General features: G+C 49.9%; 1 protein-coding gene across 1 annotated transcript in view; it reads left to right on the top strand.

The window, feature by feature from the left end:
* LOC140718718 (uncharacterized) overlaps nt 1-19612 on the top strand; it is a 145523-nt gene that overhangs the window by 116440 nt on the left and 9471 nt on the right. Inside the window, exons 15-16 of the mRNA XM_073032815.1 lie at nt 2506-2598; nt 8465-8560. Coding sequence (XP_072888916.1) covers nt 2506-2598; nt 8465-8560 — 189 coding nt within the window. The remainder of the gene's footprint in view (nt 1-2505; nt 2599-8464; nt 8561-19612) is intronic.

The following is a 19612-nucleotide window of genomic DNA, read 5'->3' as shown; positions in this document are numbered from 1 at the left end:
GTTATTGGCTCTGCTCCAAGCCAACATCCATTTATTGCCCTCTTCCCATCAAGTGACGGTCGATAATTTATAGCTCCGTTCTCAATCAACAATGAGCTTGAATCACTTCAGGCAGGCATCAGCCCCAACATTCACAAACCTGCATGTTATATCCAATCAAAGTACATCTCACAAATGACTTGGAAATGATCTCCAGTCCAGCAGATTATCTGAAGTATCATTGTGTCTTCTTTAAAGCATTGATCAAGCCCAGCATGTCAAGCTCACAAAATGGAGAATAGAGTGTCTTCACAAAATGGCAGCCTCCATCTCTGCAAGCATGTGGCAGGAACAAAGACAAATTATCTACTTCCACTGTCCTTGATTCATTTGAATTGACTGATTTGTAGATTGTCATTTTTTCTGACCAACAGTCTTGTCAAACCCCAAATAACCAGAATCATCATGGAGTGACATCAACACAATTCTCTGATGCTTCTCAGACAAAACCAACTGGGAATGCTGAGTCCTGTCTGGAGACGTGACCCTGTATGAAACCTGGTTCCTCAACTCCAGTTTGTTCCATTCCCTCATCAGTAGGGGTATGGTAGGGTGTTTCATCTTTTCAACTTGGGTCATATCCCCTTCTACAACAGATGACCAAATGGCACCTATACAAGGGTTGTCTCACTGGGCTACTGCCAATTCCACAGGACTCAAGACAGGCACCTGCTTTGTATCCAGAGCTGTCAAGTTGCAATAAACTTGTGGAATGGCACAACCCGAAGCTCCCAAATGATCCACAGCTCTATCCTGCCACAGCCTTGCTGCTGATTTCCCTGTGGTAGAAAGCTGGCACATTGCTTTAACACCAGAGGCAGGAGCACTCTCCCACTCTCCGTCCACTCATGTGACCATCAGGACAATGAATCCACATCAATGTTCTGATTCCCCAGCCGATATTTCAGGCTGAAATCATAAACAGACAATGCTGCTGACCAACGGTGACCTGTGGCATCCAACTTCACCAAGGTCAGGATTGTTGTCTGTCCTCATATCCAATTTGGCACTGTATCGATAGTCACCTAACCTATGCACCACAACCATTTTCAATGCCAGAAACACCAATTTGTGCACAGGGTAGTTTCGTTCAGAGGGTGACAGACTCCAGCTGATGAAACCCTCGGGGCTGGTGTCGGTGTGCAGGACGTACAGCAACTGGGAGTTTGCAAAGCTCAACACAGGTGCTTCAGTCAGCAGCTCTTTCAGCAGCTGAAAGACTCTTCACATTTGGCATCCCATCTTTCTCCAAAATACTCTGAAGGACTAAGATAAACATCACCTTCTTCTCCTTTTGTTCTCCTACCTTTATTCCCTTCTTCTCCTTTTGTTCTCCTCCCTTTATTCCCCAAGGGAGGGTAACCACACAGAAGCTGATTCAAAGGGTGGCTTACTTTGGAGTAATCCTTCACAAATCTCTGGTAGAACCCACAGAATCCATGGAATGAGAGTAGAGTTCTCAAATTCTTGGGCCTTGGCCATGTGGTCAGATACATAGATATTCCATCCTGAGACACTATGTGCCTGACGTAATTGACTGACATTGTGCAGAACTGGCATTTGTCCAGTGACAGTTTTAACCCTTCAGTTTTCAGGCGGTCCAGCACCTTCATTAGTCTCGTCTTGTGCTCCTCCAGTGTGGACTCGAACACTATGAGATCATTCATGTACACCAGTACCTCAAGCAAGTTCATGTCCCAACAGTCCTCTCCATGAAATGTGCACAGTGTTGGAGATCATATCTTCCAAAATCTTGGTGTGTCCCTTACTCACGGCGCCAACTCCTCATTTCCGATCTCCAGTAGAACTTCCCATTCTGCACTCCTTTGAATCACGCCTTCCCGTCGGATCGAATCCTGCGGCTGCCTCTCCCGATCCTCTCCTCTCTCCATCTCCCGCCAAAAGACCAAGAACCCCACCAGTGTCCATCACAACTGTCTCTCCACCCAGCTTTCTCCAGAACCTTCTCCCAATTCCACCATCCTGATTGGCTGACTGGTAGGACCATATCAATTGCAGCACTGGATCACTGGGATAATACGACTGAGCTTATTTACAGTGGGGTCTTGTCTCATTGGCTCAGTGTGTACACAGAGAGACTGCAGTCTTCCTGCCATTTCCATCTTCACGGCCTGAGGATAACGGATACCCAGGTTTTACAATATGTTTCCAGATCTAACGACAAGGTCTTTAGTCTCTCCGGGGATCTCCACACACTGACAGTGGAGTGAACTCTCTGAACCTCCCTCACTGCATTGCTCTGACACCTGGTCCTTTTCCAACCTGGTGGGATTGTCTCATGTTTAGGACATTCATTATCACAGCCAACCTGACCAATCCCAGTCCATGTCTGTTATCTGGAACACTTGTCCACTGAAACATATGTAGAACTGTTTGTGTTGATCAGTTTTGAAACAGTTTGAAACAGTTCTAATGTTGTTGTTCATTTCTCCCTGTGGACTCTAGGAGACAAGCAGTGGTTGTGGTGCCTGAATATTTGTAACATTGTGGCTCTTGTCTTCATCCTCATTGCCCTCATTTGCTGGATTGTGTCTAAAGGTATGTGCACAAATATTCTTAAATTACATTAAAATGGTCGCTGTGTTACTCAGTGCAGGAATGGAATGAGTATCTCAGTCAGTACATTGTGAACTGCTTTATATGGAACACCAGCACCTGCAGTCCTCAGTCCCACAGTCTACAGCTGAGGACTGGGAGACCTGCTGGAGGTTTGACCCAATATAGACACTGTAGGTTATACAGGGTGTGTCCGGACTTCTGAGTGTGTGTCACTGTCCAGCTACCACCAGTAAATGGAGAGTCAATCTCACCAATCACCATCTCCGTGACTTGTAAATGCCTGTCACTGGGTTACAGCTCAATAATGACCAGATAGTAATGATATCAGGTATCAGGTGAAGACAGGGAGGCAGTTTATTGTCACTGGGTCAGTATCCTGGAGTCCATACCAGTGTCACCATGAGAACAGCAGAGGTTCCCGAGGGAGACTCACCCTCACCATCTGAGGACAAGCAGATGTGGATCTGGTCTGACAGATCGAGAGAATATGGCCGGTATAAGAGGGTGGAGACAAAAGGTGCAGATCAAACTCTGGCAGGAGACGGGTGGATCCAGGTGAGGAGGGATAATGGTCAGATATAGGAGGGGAGCGTGGGGTTCACACCAGAACGGGAAGGTGATGGGTGGATCCAGGTGAGGAGGGATAATGGTCAGATATAGGAGGGGAGCGTGGGGTTCACACCAGAACGGGAAGGTGATGGGTGGATCCAGGTGAGGAGGGATAATGGTCAGATATAGGAGGGGAGAGTAGGGTTCACACCAGAACGGGAAGGTGACGGGTGGATCCAGGTGAGGAGGGATAATGGTCAGATATAGGAGAGGAGAGTGGGGTTCACACCAGAACGGGAAGGTGACGGGTGGATCCAGGTGAGGAGGGATAATGGTCAGATATAGGAGGGGAGAGTGGAGTTCACACCAGAACGGGAAGGTGACGGGTAGATCCAGGTGAGGAGGGATAATGGTCAGATATAGGAGGGGAGAGTGGGGTTCACACCAGAACGGGAAGGTGACGGGTGGATCCAGGTGAGGAGGGTTAATGGTCAGATATAGGAGGGGAGAGTGGGGTTCACACCAGAACGGGAAGGTGATGGGTGGAGACGACAAAGGGCTGAAGGTGATTGAATCTGATCAGAAGGAAAAGTGGAACATGGAATAAATGGAATGGGGGGGGAGGGCAGATGGAGATGAGTGAGATAGGGGAACCAGTCGGGGTGGTGTGTGTGTGTGTGTGATGGACAGATGGAGGAGTGGGAGAGGGGAACCAGTCGGGGTGGTGTGTGTGTGTGTGTGTGATGGGCAGATGGAGAGCAGTGGGAGAGGGGAACCAGTCGGGGTGGTGTGTGTGTGTGTGTGTGTGTGTGTGTGTGTGTGTGTGTGTGTGTGTGTGTGTGTGTGTGTGTGTGTGTGTGTGTGTGTGTGTGTGTGTGTGTGATGGACAGATGGAGGAGTGGGAGAGGGGAACCTGTCGGGGTGGTGTGTGTGTGTGTGTGTGTGTGTGTGTGTGTGTGTGTGTGTGTGTGTGTGTGTGTGTGTGTGTGTGTGTGTGTGTGTGTGTGTGTGTGTGTGTGTGTGATGGACAGATGGAGGAGTGGGAGAGGGGAACCAGTCGGGGTGGTGTGTGTGTGTGTGTGTGTGTGTGTGTGTGTGTGATGGACAGATGGAGGAGTGGGAGAGGGGAACCAGTCGGGGTGGTGTGTGTGTGTGTGTGATGGACAGATGGAGGAGTGGGAGAGGGGAACCAGTCGGGGTGGTGTGTGTGTGTGATGGACAGATGGAGGAGTGGGAGAGGGGAAGCAGTCGGGGTGGTGTGTGTGTGTGTGTGTGTGTGTGTGTGCGATGGACAGATGGAGGAGTGGGAGAGGGGAACCAGTCGGGGTGGTGTGTGTGTGTGATGGACAGATGGAGGAGTGGGAGAGGGGAACCAGTCGGGGTGGAGTGTGTGTGTGTGTGATGGACAGATGGAGGAGTGGGAGAGGGGAACCAGTCGGTGTGGTGTGTGTGTGTGTGTGATGGACAGATGGAGGAGTGGGAGAGGGGAACCAGTCGGGGTGGTGTGTGTGTGTGTGTGTGTGTGTGCGATGGACAGATGGAGGAGTGGGAGAGGGGAACCAGTCGGGGTGGTGTGTGTGTGTGATGGACAGATGGAGGAGTGGGAGAGGGGAACCAGTCGGGGTGGTGTGTGTGTGTGTGATGGACAGATGGAGGAGTGAGAGAGGGGAACCAGTCGGGGTGGTGTGTGTGTGTGTGTGTGTGATGGACAGATGGAGGAGTGGGAGAGGGGAACCAGTCGGGGTGGTGTGTGCGTGTGTGTGTGTGTGTGTGTGTGTGTGTGTGTGTGTGTGTGTGTGTGTGTGTGTGTGTGTGTGTGTGTGTGTGTGTGTGATGGACAGATGGAGGAGTGGGAGAAGGGAACCAGTCGGGGTGGTGTGTGTGTGTGTGTGTGTGTGTGTGTGATGGACAGATGGAGGAGTGGGAGAGGGGAACCAGTCGGGGTGGTGTGTGTGTGTGATGGACAGATGGAGGAGTGGGAGAGGGGAAGCAGTCGGGGTGGTGTGTGTGTGTGATGGACAGATGGAGCAGTGGGAGAGGGGAAGCAGTCGGGGTGGTGTGTGTGTGTGTGTGATGACAGATGGAGGAGTGGGAGAGGGGAACCAGTCGGGGTGGTGTGTGTGTGTGATGGACAGATGGAGGAGTGGGAGAGGGGAAGCAGTCGGGGTGGTGTGTGTGTGTGTGTGTGTGTGATGACAGATGGAGGAGTGGGAGAGGGGAACCAGTCGGGGTGGTGTGTGTGTGTGATGGACAGATGGAGGAGTGGGAGAGGGGAACCAGTCGGGGTGGTGTCTGTGTGTGTGTGATGACAGATGGAGGAGTGGGAGAGGGGAACCAGTCGGGGTGGTGTGTGTGTGTGTGTGTGATGGGCAGATGGAGAGCAGTGGGAGAGGGGAACCAGTCGGGGTGGTGTGTGTGTGTGTGTGTGTGTGTGTGTGTGTGTGTGTGTGTGTGTGTGTGTGTGTGTGTGTGTGTGTGTGTGTGTGTGATGGACAGATGGAGGAGTGGGAGAGGGGAACCAGTCGGGGTGGTGTGTGCGTGTGTGTGTGTGTGTGTGTGTGTGTGTGTGTGTGTGTGTGTGTGTGTGTGTGTGTGTGTGTGTGTGTGTGTGTGTGATGGACAGATGGAGGAGTGGGAGAGGGGAACCAGTCGGGGTGGTGTGTGTGTGTGTGTGTGTGTGTGTGTGATGACAGATGGAGGAGTGGGAGAGGGGAACCAGTCGGGGTGGTGTGTGTGTGTGATGGACAGATGGAGGAGTGGGAGAGGGGAAGCAGTCGGGGTGGTGTGTGTGTGTGTGTGTGTGTGTGTGTGCGATGGACAGATGGAGGAGTGGGAGAGGGGAACCAGTCGGGGTGGTGTGTGTGTGTGATGGACAGATGGAGGAGTGGGAGAGGGGAACCAGTCGGGGTGGTGTCTGTGTGTGTGTGATGACAGATGGAGGAGTGGGATAGGGGAACCAGTCGGGGTGGTGTGTGTGTGTGTGATGGACAGATGGAGGAGTGGGAGAGGGGAACCAGTCGGGGTGGTGTGTGTGTGTGATGGACAGATGGAGGAGTGGGAGAGGGGAACCAGTCGGGGTGGTGTCTGTGTGTGTGTGATGACAGATGGAGGAGTGGGATAGGGGAACCAGTCGGGGTGGTGTGTGTGTGTGTGTGTGTGATGGACAGATGGAGGAGTGGGAGAGGGGAACCAGTCGGGGTGGTGTGTCTGTGTGATGGACAGATGGAGGAGTGGGAGAGGGGGACCAGTCGGGGTGGTGTGTGTGTGTGTGTGACGGACAGATGGAGGAGTGGGAGAGGGGAACCAGTCGGGGTGGTGTGTGTGTGTGATGGACAGATGGAGGAGTGGGAGAGGGGAACCAGTCGGTGTGGTGTGTGTGTGTGTGTGATGGACAGATGGAGGAGTGGGAGAGGGGAACCAGTCGGGGTGGTGTGTGTGTGTGATGGACAGATGGAGGAGTGGGAGAGGGGAACCAGTCGGGGTGGTGTGTGTGTGTGTGTGTGATGGACAGATGGAGGAGTGGGAGAGGGGAACCAGTCGGGGTGGTGTGTGTGTGTGTGTGTGATGGACAGATGGAGGAGTGGGAGAGGGGAACCAGTCGGGGTGGTGTGTGTGTGTGATGACAGATGGAGGAGTGGGAGAGGGGAACCAGTCGGGGTGGTGTGTGTGTGTGTGATGGACAGATGGAGGAGTGGGAGAGGGGAACCAGTCGGGGTGGTGTGTGTGTGTGTGTGTGTGTGATAACAGATGGAGGAGTGGGAGAGGGGAACCAGTCGGGGTGGTGTGTGTGTGTGTGTGATGGACAGATGGAGTAGGTGGAGAGGGGAACCAGTCGGGGTGGTGTGTGTGTGTGATGGACAGATGGAGGAGTGGGAGAGGGGAACCAGTCGGGGTGGTGTGTGTGTGTGATGGACAGATGGAGGAGTGGGAGAGGGGAACCAGTCGGGGTGGTGTGTGTGTGTGTGTGTGATGGACAGATGGAGGAGTGGGAGAGGGGAACCAGTCGGGGTGGTGTGTGTGTGTGTGTGTGTGATGGACAGATGGAGGAGTGGGAGAGGGGAACCAGTCGGTGTGGTGTGTGTGTGTGTGTGATGGACAGATGGAGGAGTGGGAGAGGGGAACCAGTCGGGGTGGTGTGTGTGTGTGTGATGGACAGATGGAGGAGTGGGAGAGGGGAAACCGTCGGGGTGGTGTGTGTGTGTGTGATGGACAGATGGAGGAGTGGGAGAGGGGAACCAGTCGGGGTGGTGTGTGTGTGTGTGATGGACAGATGGAGGAGTGGGAGAGGGGAACCAGTCAGGGTGGTGTGTGTGTGTGTGTGATGGACAGATGGAGGAGTGGGAGAGGGGAACCAGTCGGGGTGGTGTGTGTGTGTGATGGACAGATGGAGGAGTGGGAGAGGGGAACCAGTCGGGGTGGTGTGTGTGTGTGTGTGTGTGTGATGGACAGATGGAGGAGTGGGAGAGGGGAACCAGTCGGGGTGGTGTGTGTGTGTGATGAACAGATGGAGGAGTGGGAGAGGGGAACCAGTCGGGGTGGTGTGTGTGTGTGATGAACAGATGGAGGAGTGGGAGAGGGGAACCAGTCAGGGTGGTGTGTGTGTGATGGGAGGATGTACAGTGTAGAGAAGGGGAAAGAGTTGTCTGACTGATGGAGAATGAGGAGAGAGGGAAGGACTATCACTGTTGGAGGAGAGAGAAGGTGAGTTAGTGAAGGAGAGAGAAAGTAGTGTTAGCATTTCCATTTTGCAGTGTAATTAGTGCTGACTGTGTAGCTGTTGTAGATCTTGGTGTGTGGGGAATTTTACAGGTTTCACATGTTTACCTCTTTTGAGGAATTAGTTTTGTGTTTGCATGTAATAAATTAAATACATTTAAATGAACAAGACAAAATCTGCTGATGCTGGGAATCCAAGCAACACACACAAAATACTGGAGGAACTCAGCAGCCAGGCAGCATTTATGGAAAAGAGTACACTCGACGTTTCTGGCCGAGACCCTTCAGCAGTCTTTTCAATTTGATTGTTTGTCTGTCTGTGTTTGTGTGTAGTTATTCATTGTTTCTGTTGTATTTCTCTGTACTTCTGTGAATTCCTGCAAGAAAGTGAATCTTAAGTTAGTACATGGGGATATATTCATATTTTGATAATAAATTTACTTTGTTGTGTGATTAACTTGTTGCTTTGTCTCATAAATGCCATTGGACATATGACTGTGTGAAATGTACGTTTAAACTGGGTGTGGGTGTGGAGAATCAGTGTGAATTTACTCAGTGGGTTCACTTCTGTACATTTCAGATCAAAGCTGCAAGACCAACATTCCAGTCTGGATCATATTGACTGTATCAGGGGTCACATTTGTGACAGCGTTATCCAGATTCTTTCCAGTTTGCAGTAAGTATCAAAATCAAAGCTTCTTTAAACAACTCGATCACTGTGAAAACCTTCCCCTGATCTCACCATCACTTAAGCTTTTCAGGGAGCAGTTGAGGGGAACTCTCCAGCACATTATCAAATCTGTCCTAGCTGGCTGCTGTCAGTCGGGAACAGTTCTGGCTCAGATTTTGCTGGATTCTGTTGGAGGTTCTGCACAGAGGTGCTGGGATCTCTGAGTAGGTGAGCTGGTGGGGTTTGGGACTCCTGCTGGATTGTGGAAGTCCAGAACTTTTGATTTGAGTTTGAGCAGCATCTCCAACACCATCACACTGAGTATGGGAGCCCCCCAGGGCTGTGTGCTCAGTCCACTGCTGTTCACTCTGCTGACCCACGACTGTGCTGCAACACACAGCTCGAACCACATCATCAAATTCGCTGATGACACGACCCTGTTGGGTCTCATCAGCAAGAGCATCAAGTCAGCATACAGAGAGGAGGTACAGCGGCTAACAGACTGGCGCAGAGCCAACAACCTGTCTCTGGAATGTGAACAAAACAAAAGAGATGGATGTTGACTTCAGGAGAGCACAGAGCAACCTCTCTCCATTGACGACTGAGCAACCTCTGAACATTGACGACTCCTCCGTTGAGATTGTTAAGAGCACCACATTTCTTGGTGTTCGCCTGGCGGAGAATCTCACCTGGTCCCTCAACACCAGCTCCATAGCAAAGAAAGCCCAGCAGTGTCTCTACTTGCTGCAAAGGCTGAGGAAAGTCCATCTCCCAACCCCCATCTTCACCACTTTTAAAAGAGGATGTATCGAGAGCATCCTGAGCAGCTGCATCACTGCCTGGTTCGGAAATTGCTGAATCTTGGATCGCAAGACACTGCAGCGGACAGTGAGGTCAGCTGAGAAGATCATCAGTGTCTCTCTTCCCGCCATCATGGACATTTACACTACATGCAGCATCCACAAAGCAAACAGCATTATGAAGGACCCCATGCACCCATCATACAAACTCTTCTCCCTCCTGCCATCTGGCAAAAGGCACTGAAGCATTCAGGCTCTCACGACCAGACTGTGCAACAGTTTCCTCCCCCAAGCCATCAGATTCCTCAATATTCAGAGTCTAGACTGACATTGTAATTCATCCTCCACTGTGCCTATTGTCTTGTTTATTAATTATTGTACTGCCCTGCACTGCCTGGTGCACTTTATGTAGTCCTTTGCAGGTCTGTAGTCTAGTGCAGTTTTTATGTTGTCTCATGTAGTCTAATGTAGCCTTATGCTGTCTCACATAGTCTAGTGTAGTTTTATGTTGTTTCATGTAGCACCAGGATCCTGGAAGAATGTTGTTTCGTTTCTACTGTGTGCTGTACCAAGCAGTTTATGGTCAAAATGACAATAAAAGCAACTTGAACTTGATTTCCATCTGTGCCTGCATGGAAATTATTGGAGGAAATTCAAGTCATGGGAGCTGTGTATAATTGGAGAGATCAGGATCTGATTATGGATTGTCAGTAAGGACAGAGTCAGTAAAACCATATCTCTTTAATCTGAGGAGAAGGCAAAGAAGATTGCTGGAGGCAATGTGAAAGATGTTCTCCATGTGGACTTTAGTAAGCCATTTGACATGGTCCCACATGAGAGGCTGATCCAGAAGCCTAACACACCTGGGATCCAAGGTGATCCAGCTAAAGGGATCCAAAATCAGCTTGGTGACAGAAGGCAGAGGTCGTGTTGGAAGAATGTTTTTTTCTGATTTGAAGTCTGCACCTACTTGTGTACGGTAGTGAATGGTTGCAGGACTTCTGCATTTTGTGATATATATTAATGACTTAGTTGTGAGTGTAGGAGGTATGATCAGCAAGTTTACAGATGACATGGCAATTGGGGGTGGTGTGGATGGTGAGGAATGTTATCCAAGTCTGCAATCGGATATGGAGCAGATGGAAAGTTGGGTAGAGCATTAGCAACTGGAACTTAATCCTGACAAGTACAAGGTCATCCATGTTGCAGAGTTGAAATAGGACTTGGACATCTGCAGTATGGGGTAAAAATGTTGAACAGAGAGACTGAGGATTCCAAGTTCAGAGCAAGGCACACAAAATGCTGGAGGAACTCAGCAGGTCAGGCAGCAACTATGGAAATTAATAAACAGTCGATGTCTCGGGCTGAGACCTTTAATCAGGACTGGAAAGAAGGGGGAAGAAGCCAGGAAAAGGAAGAGGGGAAGGGGAAGGAGAACAATCTCGATGGTGCTATGTGAAGCCAGGAGGGTGCAGGAGGGGGACGAAGGAAGATGCTGGGAGGTGCTAGGTAGAAAAGGCAAAGGGCTGGAGAAAGAATATGATAGGAAAAGGGAGTGGAATGTGGAAGAAACATAGAAAACCTACAGCACAATACAGGCCCTTCAGCCCACGAAGCTGTGCCAAACATGCACTTAGCTTAGAACTACCTAGGCTTACCCACAGCCCTCTATTTTACTAAGCTCCATTTACCCATCCAGGAATCTTTAAAAGACCCTATCATATCCGCCTCCACCACTGCCGCTGGCAGCCCTTTCCACACACTCACCATTGTCTGCGTAAAAAAAAAACTTACCCCTGACATCTCCTCTGTATCTTCTTCCAAGCACCTTAAAACTGTGTCCTCTCATGCTAGCCATTTCAGCCCTGGGAAAAAGCCTCTGACTATCCACATGATCAATGCCTCTCATCATCTTATACACCTCTATCAGATCACCTCTCATCCTCCGTTGCTCCAATGAGAAAAGGCCGAGTTCACTCAATCTATTCTCATAAGGCATGCTCCCCAATCCAGACAACATCCTTGTAAATCTCCTGTGCAACCTTTCTATGGCTTCCACGTCCTTCCTGTAGTGAGGTGACCAGAACTGAGCACAGTACTCCAAGTGGGGTCTGACCAGGGTCCTATACAGCTGCAACATTAGCTCTCAGCTCTTAAACTCAATCCCACGATTGATGAAGGCCAAAGCACTGTCTGCCTTCTTAACCATAGAGTCAATCTGCGTAGCAGCTTTGAGTGTCCTATGGACTCGGACCCCAAGATCCCTCTGATCCTCCACACTGTCAAGAGTCTTGCCATTAATGCTATATTCTGCCATCATATATGACGTACCAAAATGAACCACCTCACACTTATCTGGGTTGAACTCCATCTACAGAAAGGGAAAGAAGAGGGGTAATAGGCAGGTGAGGAGAGGTGGGTACAGTGGCAAATAGAAGAAGAAGGAAGGAGGGGGAGAAAAATTACTGGAAGTTGAAGAAATCAATATTCATGTCATCAAGTTGGAGGCCACCAGATGGAATATGAGGTGTTGCTCCTCCAACCTGGGAGTTGCCTCATCATGGCAGCAGAGGAGACCATGGACTGACAAGCCAGAAGGGAGCCTGGATTGAAATGGTTGGCCACCGGGATGGCGGATGGTGCAGAGAATGATGTGCTGGATGCAGAGACCCGTGGGTGGGAGGTGAAGACAAGAGGAACTCGGTCAGTGTTAAGGATACAGAGTCCCGTGGGTGGGAGGTGAAGGCAAGAGGAACTCGGTCTGTGTTAAGGATGCAGAGTCCCGTGGGTGGGAGGTGAAGACAAGAGGAACTCGGTCAGTGTTAAGGATGCAGAGTCCCGTGGGTGGGACGTGAAGACAAGAGGAACTCGGTCAGTGTTAAGGATGCAGAGTCCCGTGGGTGGGAGGTGAAGACAAGAGGAACTCGGTCAGTGTTAAGGATGCAGAGTCCCGTGGGTGGGAGGTGAAGACAAGAGGAACTCGGTCAGTGTTAAGGATGCAGAGTCCCGTGGGTGGGAGGTGAAGACAAGAGGAACTCGGTCAGTGTTAAGGATGCAGAGTCCCGTGGGTGGGAGGTGAAGACAAGAGGAACTCGGTCAGTGTTAAGGATGCAGAGTCCCGTGGGTGGGAGGTGAAGACAAGAGGAACTCGGTCAGTGTTAAGGATGCAGAGTCCCGTGGGTGGGAGGTGAAGACAAGAGGAACTCGGTCAGTGTTAAGGATGCAGAGTCCCGTGGGTGGGAGGTGAAGACAAGAGGAACTCGGTCAGTGTTAAGGATGCAGAGTCCCGTGGGTGGGAGGTGAAGACAAGAGGAACTCGGTCAGTGTTAAGGATGCAGAGTCCCGTGGGTGGGAGGTGAAGACAAGAGGAACTCGGTCAGTGTTAAGGATGCAGAGTCCCGTGGGTGGGAGGTGAAGACAAGAGGAACTCGGTCAGTGTTAAGGATACAGAGTCCCGTGGGTGGGAGGTGAAGACAAGAGGAACTCGGTCAGTGTTAAGGATACAGAGTCCCGTGGGTGGGAGTTGAAGACAAGAGGAACTCGGTCAGTGTTAAGGATACAGAGTCCCGTGGGTGGGAGGTGAAGACAAGAGGAACTCGGTCAGTGTTAAAGATACAGAGTCCCGTGGGTGGGAGGTGAAGACAAGAGGAACTCGGTCAGTGTTAAGGATACTGAGTCCCGTGGGTGGTAGGTGAAGACAAGAGGAACTCGGTCAGTGATGTGTCAAGGGCAGATGTCTGTGAAATGGAGGAGATGTGAGTGATGGAAGCGCCTATTGTGGAGGAAGAGAAACCCTGTTCCTTGAAGAAGTAGGGCATCTCTGCTTTCCCAGAAAGGAAAACCTCACCACACAGACACAAAGGAACTCATAGAAGAGAATGGCATTTTTACAGGAGACAGGTTGGGAGGTGGTACAGTCAATATAGCTGTGGGATTTGGTAGGTTTACAATAGATATCAAGAGACAGCCTCTTACCACACATGGTGACAAATAGATCAAGAAAGGAGAGAGAGAGAGATGTGTCAGAAATGGACCAAGTGAATTTAAGGGCAGGGTGGAATTTGGACCATTGCTCCAAGTTCACAGATCTCTAAGAAGGAACATTGTTTGACAGTGTGGAGAAGAACACACATGGCATGCTGATCTTTATAATCTGGGACACCAAGCAAGGTCGGAAATAGTAAGATAGGCCGGATGAATTCATGGCTGAGGTGCTGGAGCAGGGGGAGAGGTTCAGGTTCTTGGGATTTCTTCTGGGGATGGAAGCAACCTGTACAAGAGGGACAGGTTACACTTTAACCAGAGAGGGGCCAATATCCTTGCAAGAACGTTAGGGGGTGGGATGGAACTCTGAGCAGGAGCAGCACATGGGATAAAGCAGTAATTTGCAAGAGCAAATTTTGTATTCAGGATAGCCAGGATATCAGGATAAAGGGAAGGAAAAGAATACTCAGTCAAACTGCATTTAACTCACAGCGTGAGGATGAAGAGGTAACGTGAGTGAACTCAGAATGTGTATTGGCTCTGTGGACTGGGATGTTACAGCCATAACAGAAACTTGGCTGAGAGAAGGGCATGATTGGCAGCTCAGTGCTCCAGAATACAGATGCTACAGCCATGCCAGTAGAAAGAGGATTGGGAAGCTTTTAAAAACCTAGAGAGAGCAACTAAAACAATTAATTAGAAGGGAAAAGATGAAATATGAACACAAGCTAGCAAATAATATCAAAGTGGATAGTAAAAGTTTTTTCAAGTATGTTAAAAATAATTGAGAGATAAGATTGGACATAGGACCGCTAGAAGATGAGGCAGGTGAAATAATAACGGGGGACAAGGAGCTGGCTGATGAACTAAATGAGTGTTTTGCATCAGTCTTCACTGTGGAAGACACTAGCAGTATGCCTGATGTTGTAGTGTGTGAAGGAAGAGAAGTGGGTACAGTTACTATTACAAGAGAGAAGGTGCTCAAAAAGCTGAGAGACCTAAAGGTGCATAAGTCACCCGGACCCTAGGGTTCTGAAAGATATAGTGTTCTAATGGTGGCGTTAGAAATGATCTTTCAAAAATCATTGGACTCTGGCATGGTGCCAGAGGACTGGTAAATTGCAAATGTCACTCCACTCTTTAAGAATGGAGGAAGGCAGCAGAAAGGAAATTATAGACCAGTTAGCCTGACCTCAGTGGCTGGGAAGATGTTGGAGTCAATTGTTAAGGATGAGGTGATGGAGTACTTGGTGTCACAGGACAAGATAGGACAAAGTCAGCATGGTTTCCTTCTGGGAAAATCCTGCCTGACGAATCTGTTGGAATTCTTTGAGGAGCTTACAAGTAGGATAGATAAAGTGAATGCTGTGGAAGTTGTATCTTTGGACCTTCAGAAGGCCTTTGACAAGGTGCCACACATGAGGCTGCTCACCAAGTTAAGAGCCCATGGTATTACTGGAAAGTTCCTAACATGTTTAGAGTATTGGCTGATTGGTAGGAGGCAGTGAGTGAGAATAAATATATCCTTTTCTGGTTGGCTGCCAGTGACTAGTGGTGTTCCGCAGGTGTTGGTTAGGACCACTTCTTTTTATGCTGTATATAATTTATTTAGATGATGGAATAGATGGCTTTGTTGCCAAGTTTGCAGATGATACGAAGATTGGTGGAGAGGCAAGTAGTTTTGAGGAAATGGGTAGAATGCAGAAGAACCGAGACAAATTAGGAGAATGGGCAAGAAAGTGGCAAATGAAATACAATGTTGGAAAATGCATGGCCATGGACTTTGGTAGTAGAAATAAATGTGTAGACTATTTTCTAAATGGGGAGAAAATCCCAAAATCTGAGATGCAAAAGGACTTGGGAGTTCTTGTGCAGAACACCCTAAAGATTAACTTGCAGTTCGAGTCAGTGATGAGGAAGGCAAAAGCCATGTTAGCATTCATTTCAAGGGGTCTAGATTACAAGAGCAGGGATGTGATGCTGAGGCTTTATAAGACACTGCTGAGGCTTCAGCTTGAGTATTGTGAACAGTTTTTGGCCCCTCATTTAGAAAAGATCTGCTGGCATTGGAGATGGTCCAGAGGAGGTTCACAAGGATGATTCCAGGAATGAAGGGATTATCACACAGGAATGTTTGATGACTCCAGGTCTGTACTCACTGGAATTCAGAAGGATGAGGGTAATCTCATTGAAAACTTTTAATGTTGGAAGGCCTAGACGGAGTAGACATGGAAAGAATGTTTCCCATGGTGGGAGAGTCTATAATAAGAGGGCACAGCCTCAGGATAGATGGTCACCTCTAAAGGATCAGGGAGGACATAGCATCAGTGATTAGAGATGACATCCTTGGAGGTTCGTTGAGTGAAGCCGTATGGATAGAACATCATTTCAAACTCCTGGGAGTGCACATCACACACAACCACTCATGGTCCCAGAGCACATCCTACACGGGCAGGAGAGCTCACCAATGCCTCATTTTTCTGAGGAGTCTGAGAGAGCTGGACTTTGCACATCCATACTCATGTCATTCCACAGATGCACAGTAGGGGGCAGCCTAACAAGCTGCATCTCTGCTTGGTACGGAAACTGCACTGCGGCGAACAGGAAGCTCCACAATGGAGAGTTAAAACTGACCAACCCATCACTGACACCAGCCTACCTGCCATCAATGACATATCGTATGTAGAGCACGGTGTGGGTAAAGGATCAGTAACATCATGAAGGATCTCACACACCCTGCTCATGGACTGTTTGTCCAACTCCCATCAGAGAGGAGGCTGCTTAGCATTCACAGCAAAACACACAAAATGCTGGAGGAACTCAGCAGGTCAGGCAGCAACTATGGAAATGAATGAAGAGTCGACGTTTCGGGCTGAGAGCCTTCTTCTGGGTTGAGGAAAAAGGGGGAAGATGCCAGAATAACAAAGTGGGGGGAGGAGGAGGGGACGGAGGCCAGCTCGAAGGTGATAATTGAAGCTGGGTCGGTGGGAATGATAAAGGATGAGAGAAGAAGGAATCTTATAGCAGAGGAAAGTGGACCAGTGGAGAAAGGGAAGGAGGAGGGGACCCAGGGAGAAGTGATCGGCAGGTGAGAAGGTAAAAGGCCAGAGTGAAGAGGGGAGGGAGGGAAAAAATTACCAGAAGAGGAAATTGATATTCATACCATACGGTTAGAGGCTGCCCAGATATAAAATCGTCCCTCCCCACTAATCCCCTTCCCAGCACTTAACCCTGCAAGCAGCCTAAGTACTACACCTGCCCATTCACCTCCTCCCTCAGCTCCATTCCCTTCAGTGAGGCAACACTACACCTGCCCATTCACCACCTCCCTCATCTCCATTCCTTCCAGTGAGGCAACACTACACCTGCCCATTCACCTCCTCCCTCATCTCCATTCCTTCCAGTGAGGCAACACTACACCTGTCCATTCACCTCCTCCCTCATCTCCATTCCTTCCAGTGAGGCAACACTACACCTGCCCATTCACTCCTCCCTCACCTCCATTCCCCCCGGTGAGGCAACACTACACCTGCCCATTCACCTCCTCCCTCACCTCCATTCCTTCCAGTGAGGCAACACTACACCTGCCCATTCACCTCCTCCCTCAGCTCCATTCCCTCCAGTGAGGCAACACTACACCTGCCCATTCACCTCCTCCCTCACCTCCATTCCCCCCAGTGAGGCAACACTACACCTGCCCATTCACCTCCTCCCTCATCTCCATTCCTTCCAGTGAGGCAACACTACACCTGCCCATTCACCTCCTCCCTCACCTCCATTCCCCCCGGTGAGGCAACACTACACCTGCCCATTCACCTCCTCCCTCACCTCCATTCCTTCCGGTGAGGCAACACTACACCTGCCCATTCACCTCCTCCCTCACCTCCATTCCCCCCGGTGAGGCAACACTACACCTGCCCATTCACCTCCTCCCTCAGCTCCATTCCCTCCAGTGAGGCAACACTACACCTGTCCATTCACCTCCTCCCTCACCTCCATTCCCCCCAGTGAGGCAACACTACACCTGCCCATTCACCTCCTCCCTCATCTCCATTCCTTCCAGTGAGGCAACACTACACCTGCCCATTCACCTCCTCCCTCACCTCCATTCCCCCCGGTGAGGCAACACTACACCTGCCCATTCACCTCCTCCCTCACCTCCATTCCTTCCGGTGAGGCAACACTACACCTGCCCATTCACCTCCTCCCTCACCTCCATTCCCCCCGGTGAGGCAACACTACACCTGCCCATTCACCTCCTCCCTCAGCTCCATTCCTTCCAGTGAGGTAACACTACACCTGCCCATTCACTCCTCCCTCACCTCCATTCCTTCCAGTGAGGCAACACTACACCTCCCCATTCACCTCCTCCCTCACCTCCATTCCTTCCAGTGAGGCAACACTACACCTGCCCATTCACCTCCTCCCTCACCTCCATTCCTTCCAGTGAGGCAACACTACACCTGCCCATTCACCTCCTCCTTCACCTCCATTCCTTCCGGTGAGGCAACACTACACCTGTCCATTCACCTCCTCCTTCACCTCCATTCCTTCCAGTGAGGCAACACTACACCTGCCCATTCACCTCCTCCCTCACCTCCATTCCTTCCAGTGAGGCAACACTACACCTGTCCATCCACCTCCTCCCTCACCTCCATTCCCTGCAGAGAGGCAACACTACACCTGCCCATTCACCTCCTCCCTCACCTCCATTCCTTCCAGTGAGGCCACACTACACCTGCCCATTCACTTCCTCCCGCACCTCCATTCCTCCCAGTGAGGCAACACTACACCTGCCCATTCACCTCCTCCCTCACCTCCATTCCCTCCAGTGAGGCAACACTACACCTGTCCATCCACCTCCTCCCTCACCTCCATTCCCTCCAGTGAGGCAACACTACACCTGCCCATTCACCTCCTCCCTCATCTCCATTCCTTCCAGTGAGGCAACACTTCACCTGCCCATTCACTTCCTCCCGCACCTCCATTCCCTCCAGTGAGGCAACACTACACCTGCCCATTCACCTCCTCCCTCACCTCCATTCCTTCCAGTGAGGCAACACTACACCTGCCCATTCACCTCCTCCCTCACCTCCAGTCCCTCCAGTGAGGCAACACTTCACCTGCCAATCCGCTGGGATTGTTTATTGTGTCCGGTGGCCATGGACTGACACGTCAGATTGGAAATGGGAATGAGAATAATGTTTGGCCACTGGGAATTTCCGCTTTAGTTGGGTGGAGCAGAGGTGCTCAACGAAGGGATCTCCCAATTTACAACGGGTCTCACTGATGTACCAGAGGCCACATTGAGAACACCGGACCCAATAGAACACCCCAGCAGATTCACAGATGAAGTGTAGCACTTCGGAATGAATATCAATTTCTTCTTCTGGTAATATATCCTTCCCCCTCCCTTCTTCATCTATTCCCCACTCTGACCTTTTACGTCTTCTCACATGCCTATCACTTCCCCCCATTACCCCTCCTCTTTCCCTTTCTCCTGTGGTCCATTCTCCTCTCCTATCAGATTATTCTTCTCCAGCCCTTTACCTTTCCTGCCCACCTGGCTTCACCTGTCAACTTCCAGCTTGCCTCCTTCCCCTCCCCCCACCTTTTTATTCTGGCATCTTCCCCCTTCTTTCTCAGTCCTGAAGGAGGCTGTCAGACCAAAATGTCAACTGTTTATTCATTTCCAAAGATGCTGCCTGACCCACTGAGTTCCTCCAGCATTGTGTGTGTGTCGTTTTGGACTTTCAGCATCTGCAGACTCTCTCGTGTTTACGTAGCATCCACGCCAGGACCACCAGACTCAAAAACAGTTACTTTCCCCAAGCACTGAGACTGATCAACACCTTCACCTGCCAACTCCACCACTACTTTATTATTTCCCGTCACTGATATTATGTACAGCCCAGTGCCACTTTAGGAACATGCAATCAATCTATGTATATAAGATGTTTTGTATATTTGTTTATTTTGTGATTTTTATTATTAATAATAACTAATTTAAATTAATAAAGTAACAACTTTTTGAACAATTTCTTTTCTTCAGTATTCACTAAGGAGAAGGATATTGAATTGTATAAGGTAAGGGAAACAAGAAGGGTAGTTATGGAAACTATGACCATTAAAGAGGAGGAAGTACTGGTGCTTTTAAGGAATATAAAAGTGGATAAATCTCCAGGTCCTGACAGGATATTCCCTAGGACCTTGAGGGATGTTAGTGTAGAAATAGCAGGGGCTCTGACAGAAATATTTCAAATGTCATTAGAAA

This window comes from Hemitrygon akajei, chromosome 2 (assembly GCF_048418815.1).
Source record: "Hemitrygon akajei chromosome 2, sHemAka1.3, whole genome shotgun sequence".
Taxonomy (NCBI): Eukaryota; Metazoa; Chordata; class Chondrichthyes; order Myliobatiformes; family Dasyatidae; genus Hemitrygon; species Hemitrygon akajei.
This window is presented reverse-complemented; position numbering and strand designations above follow the sequence as displayed.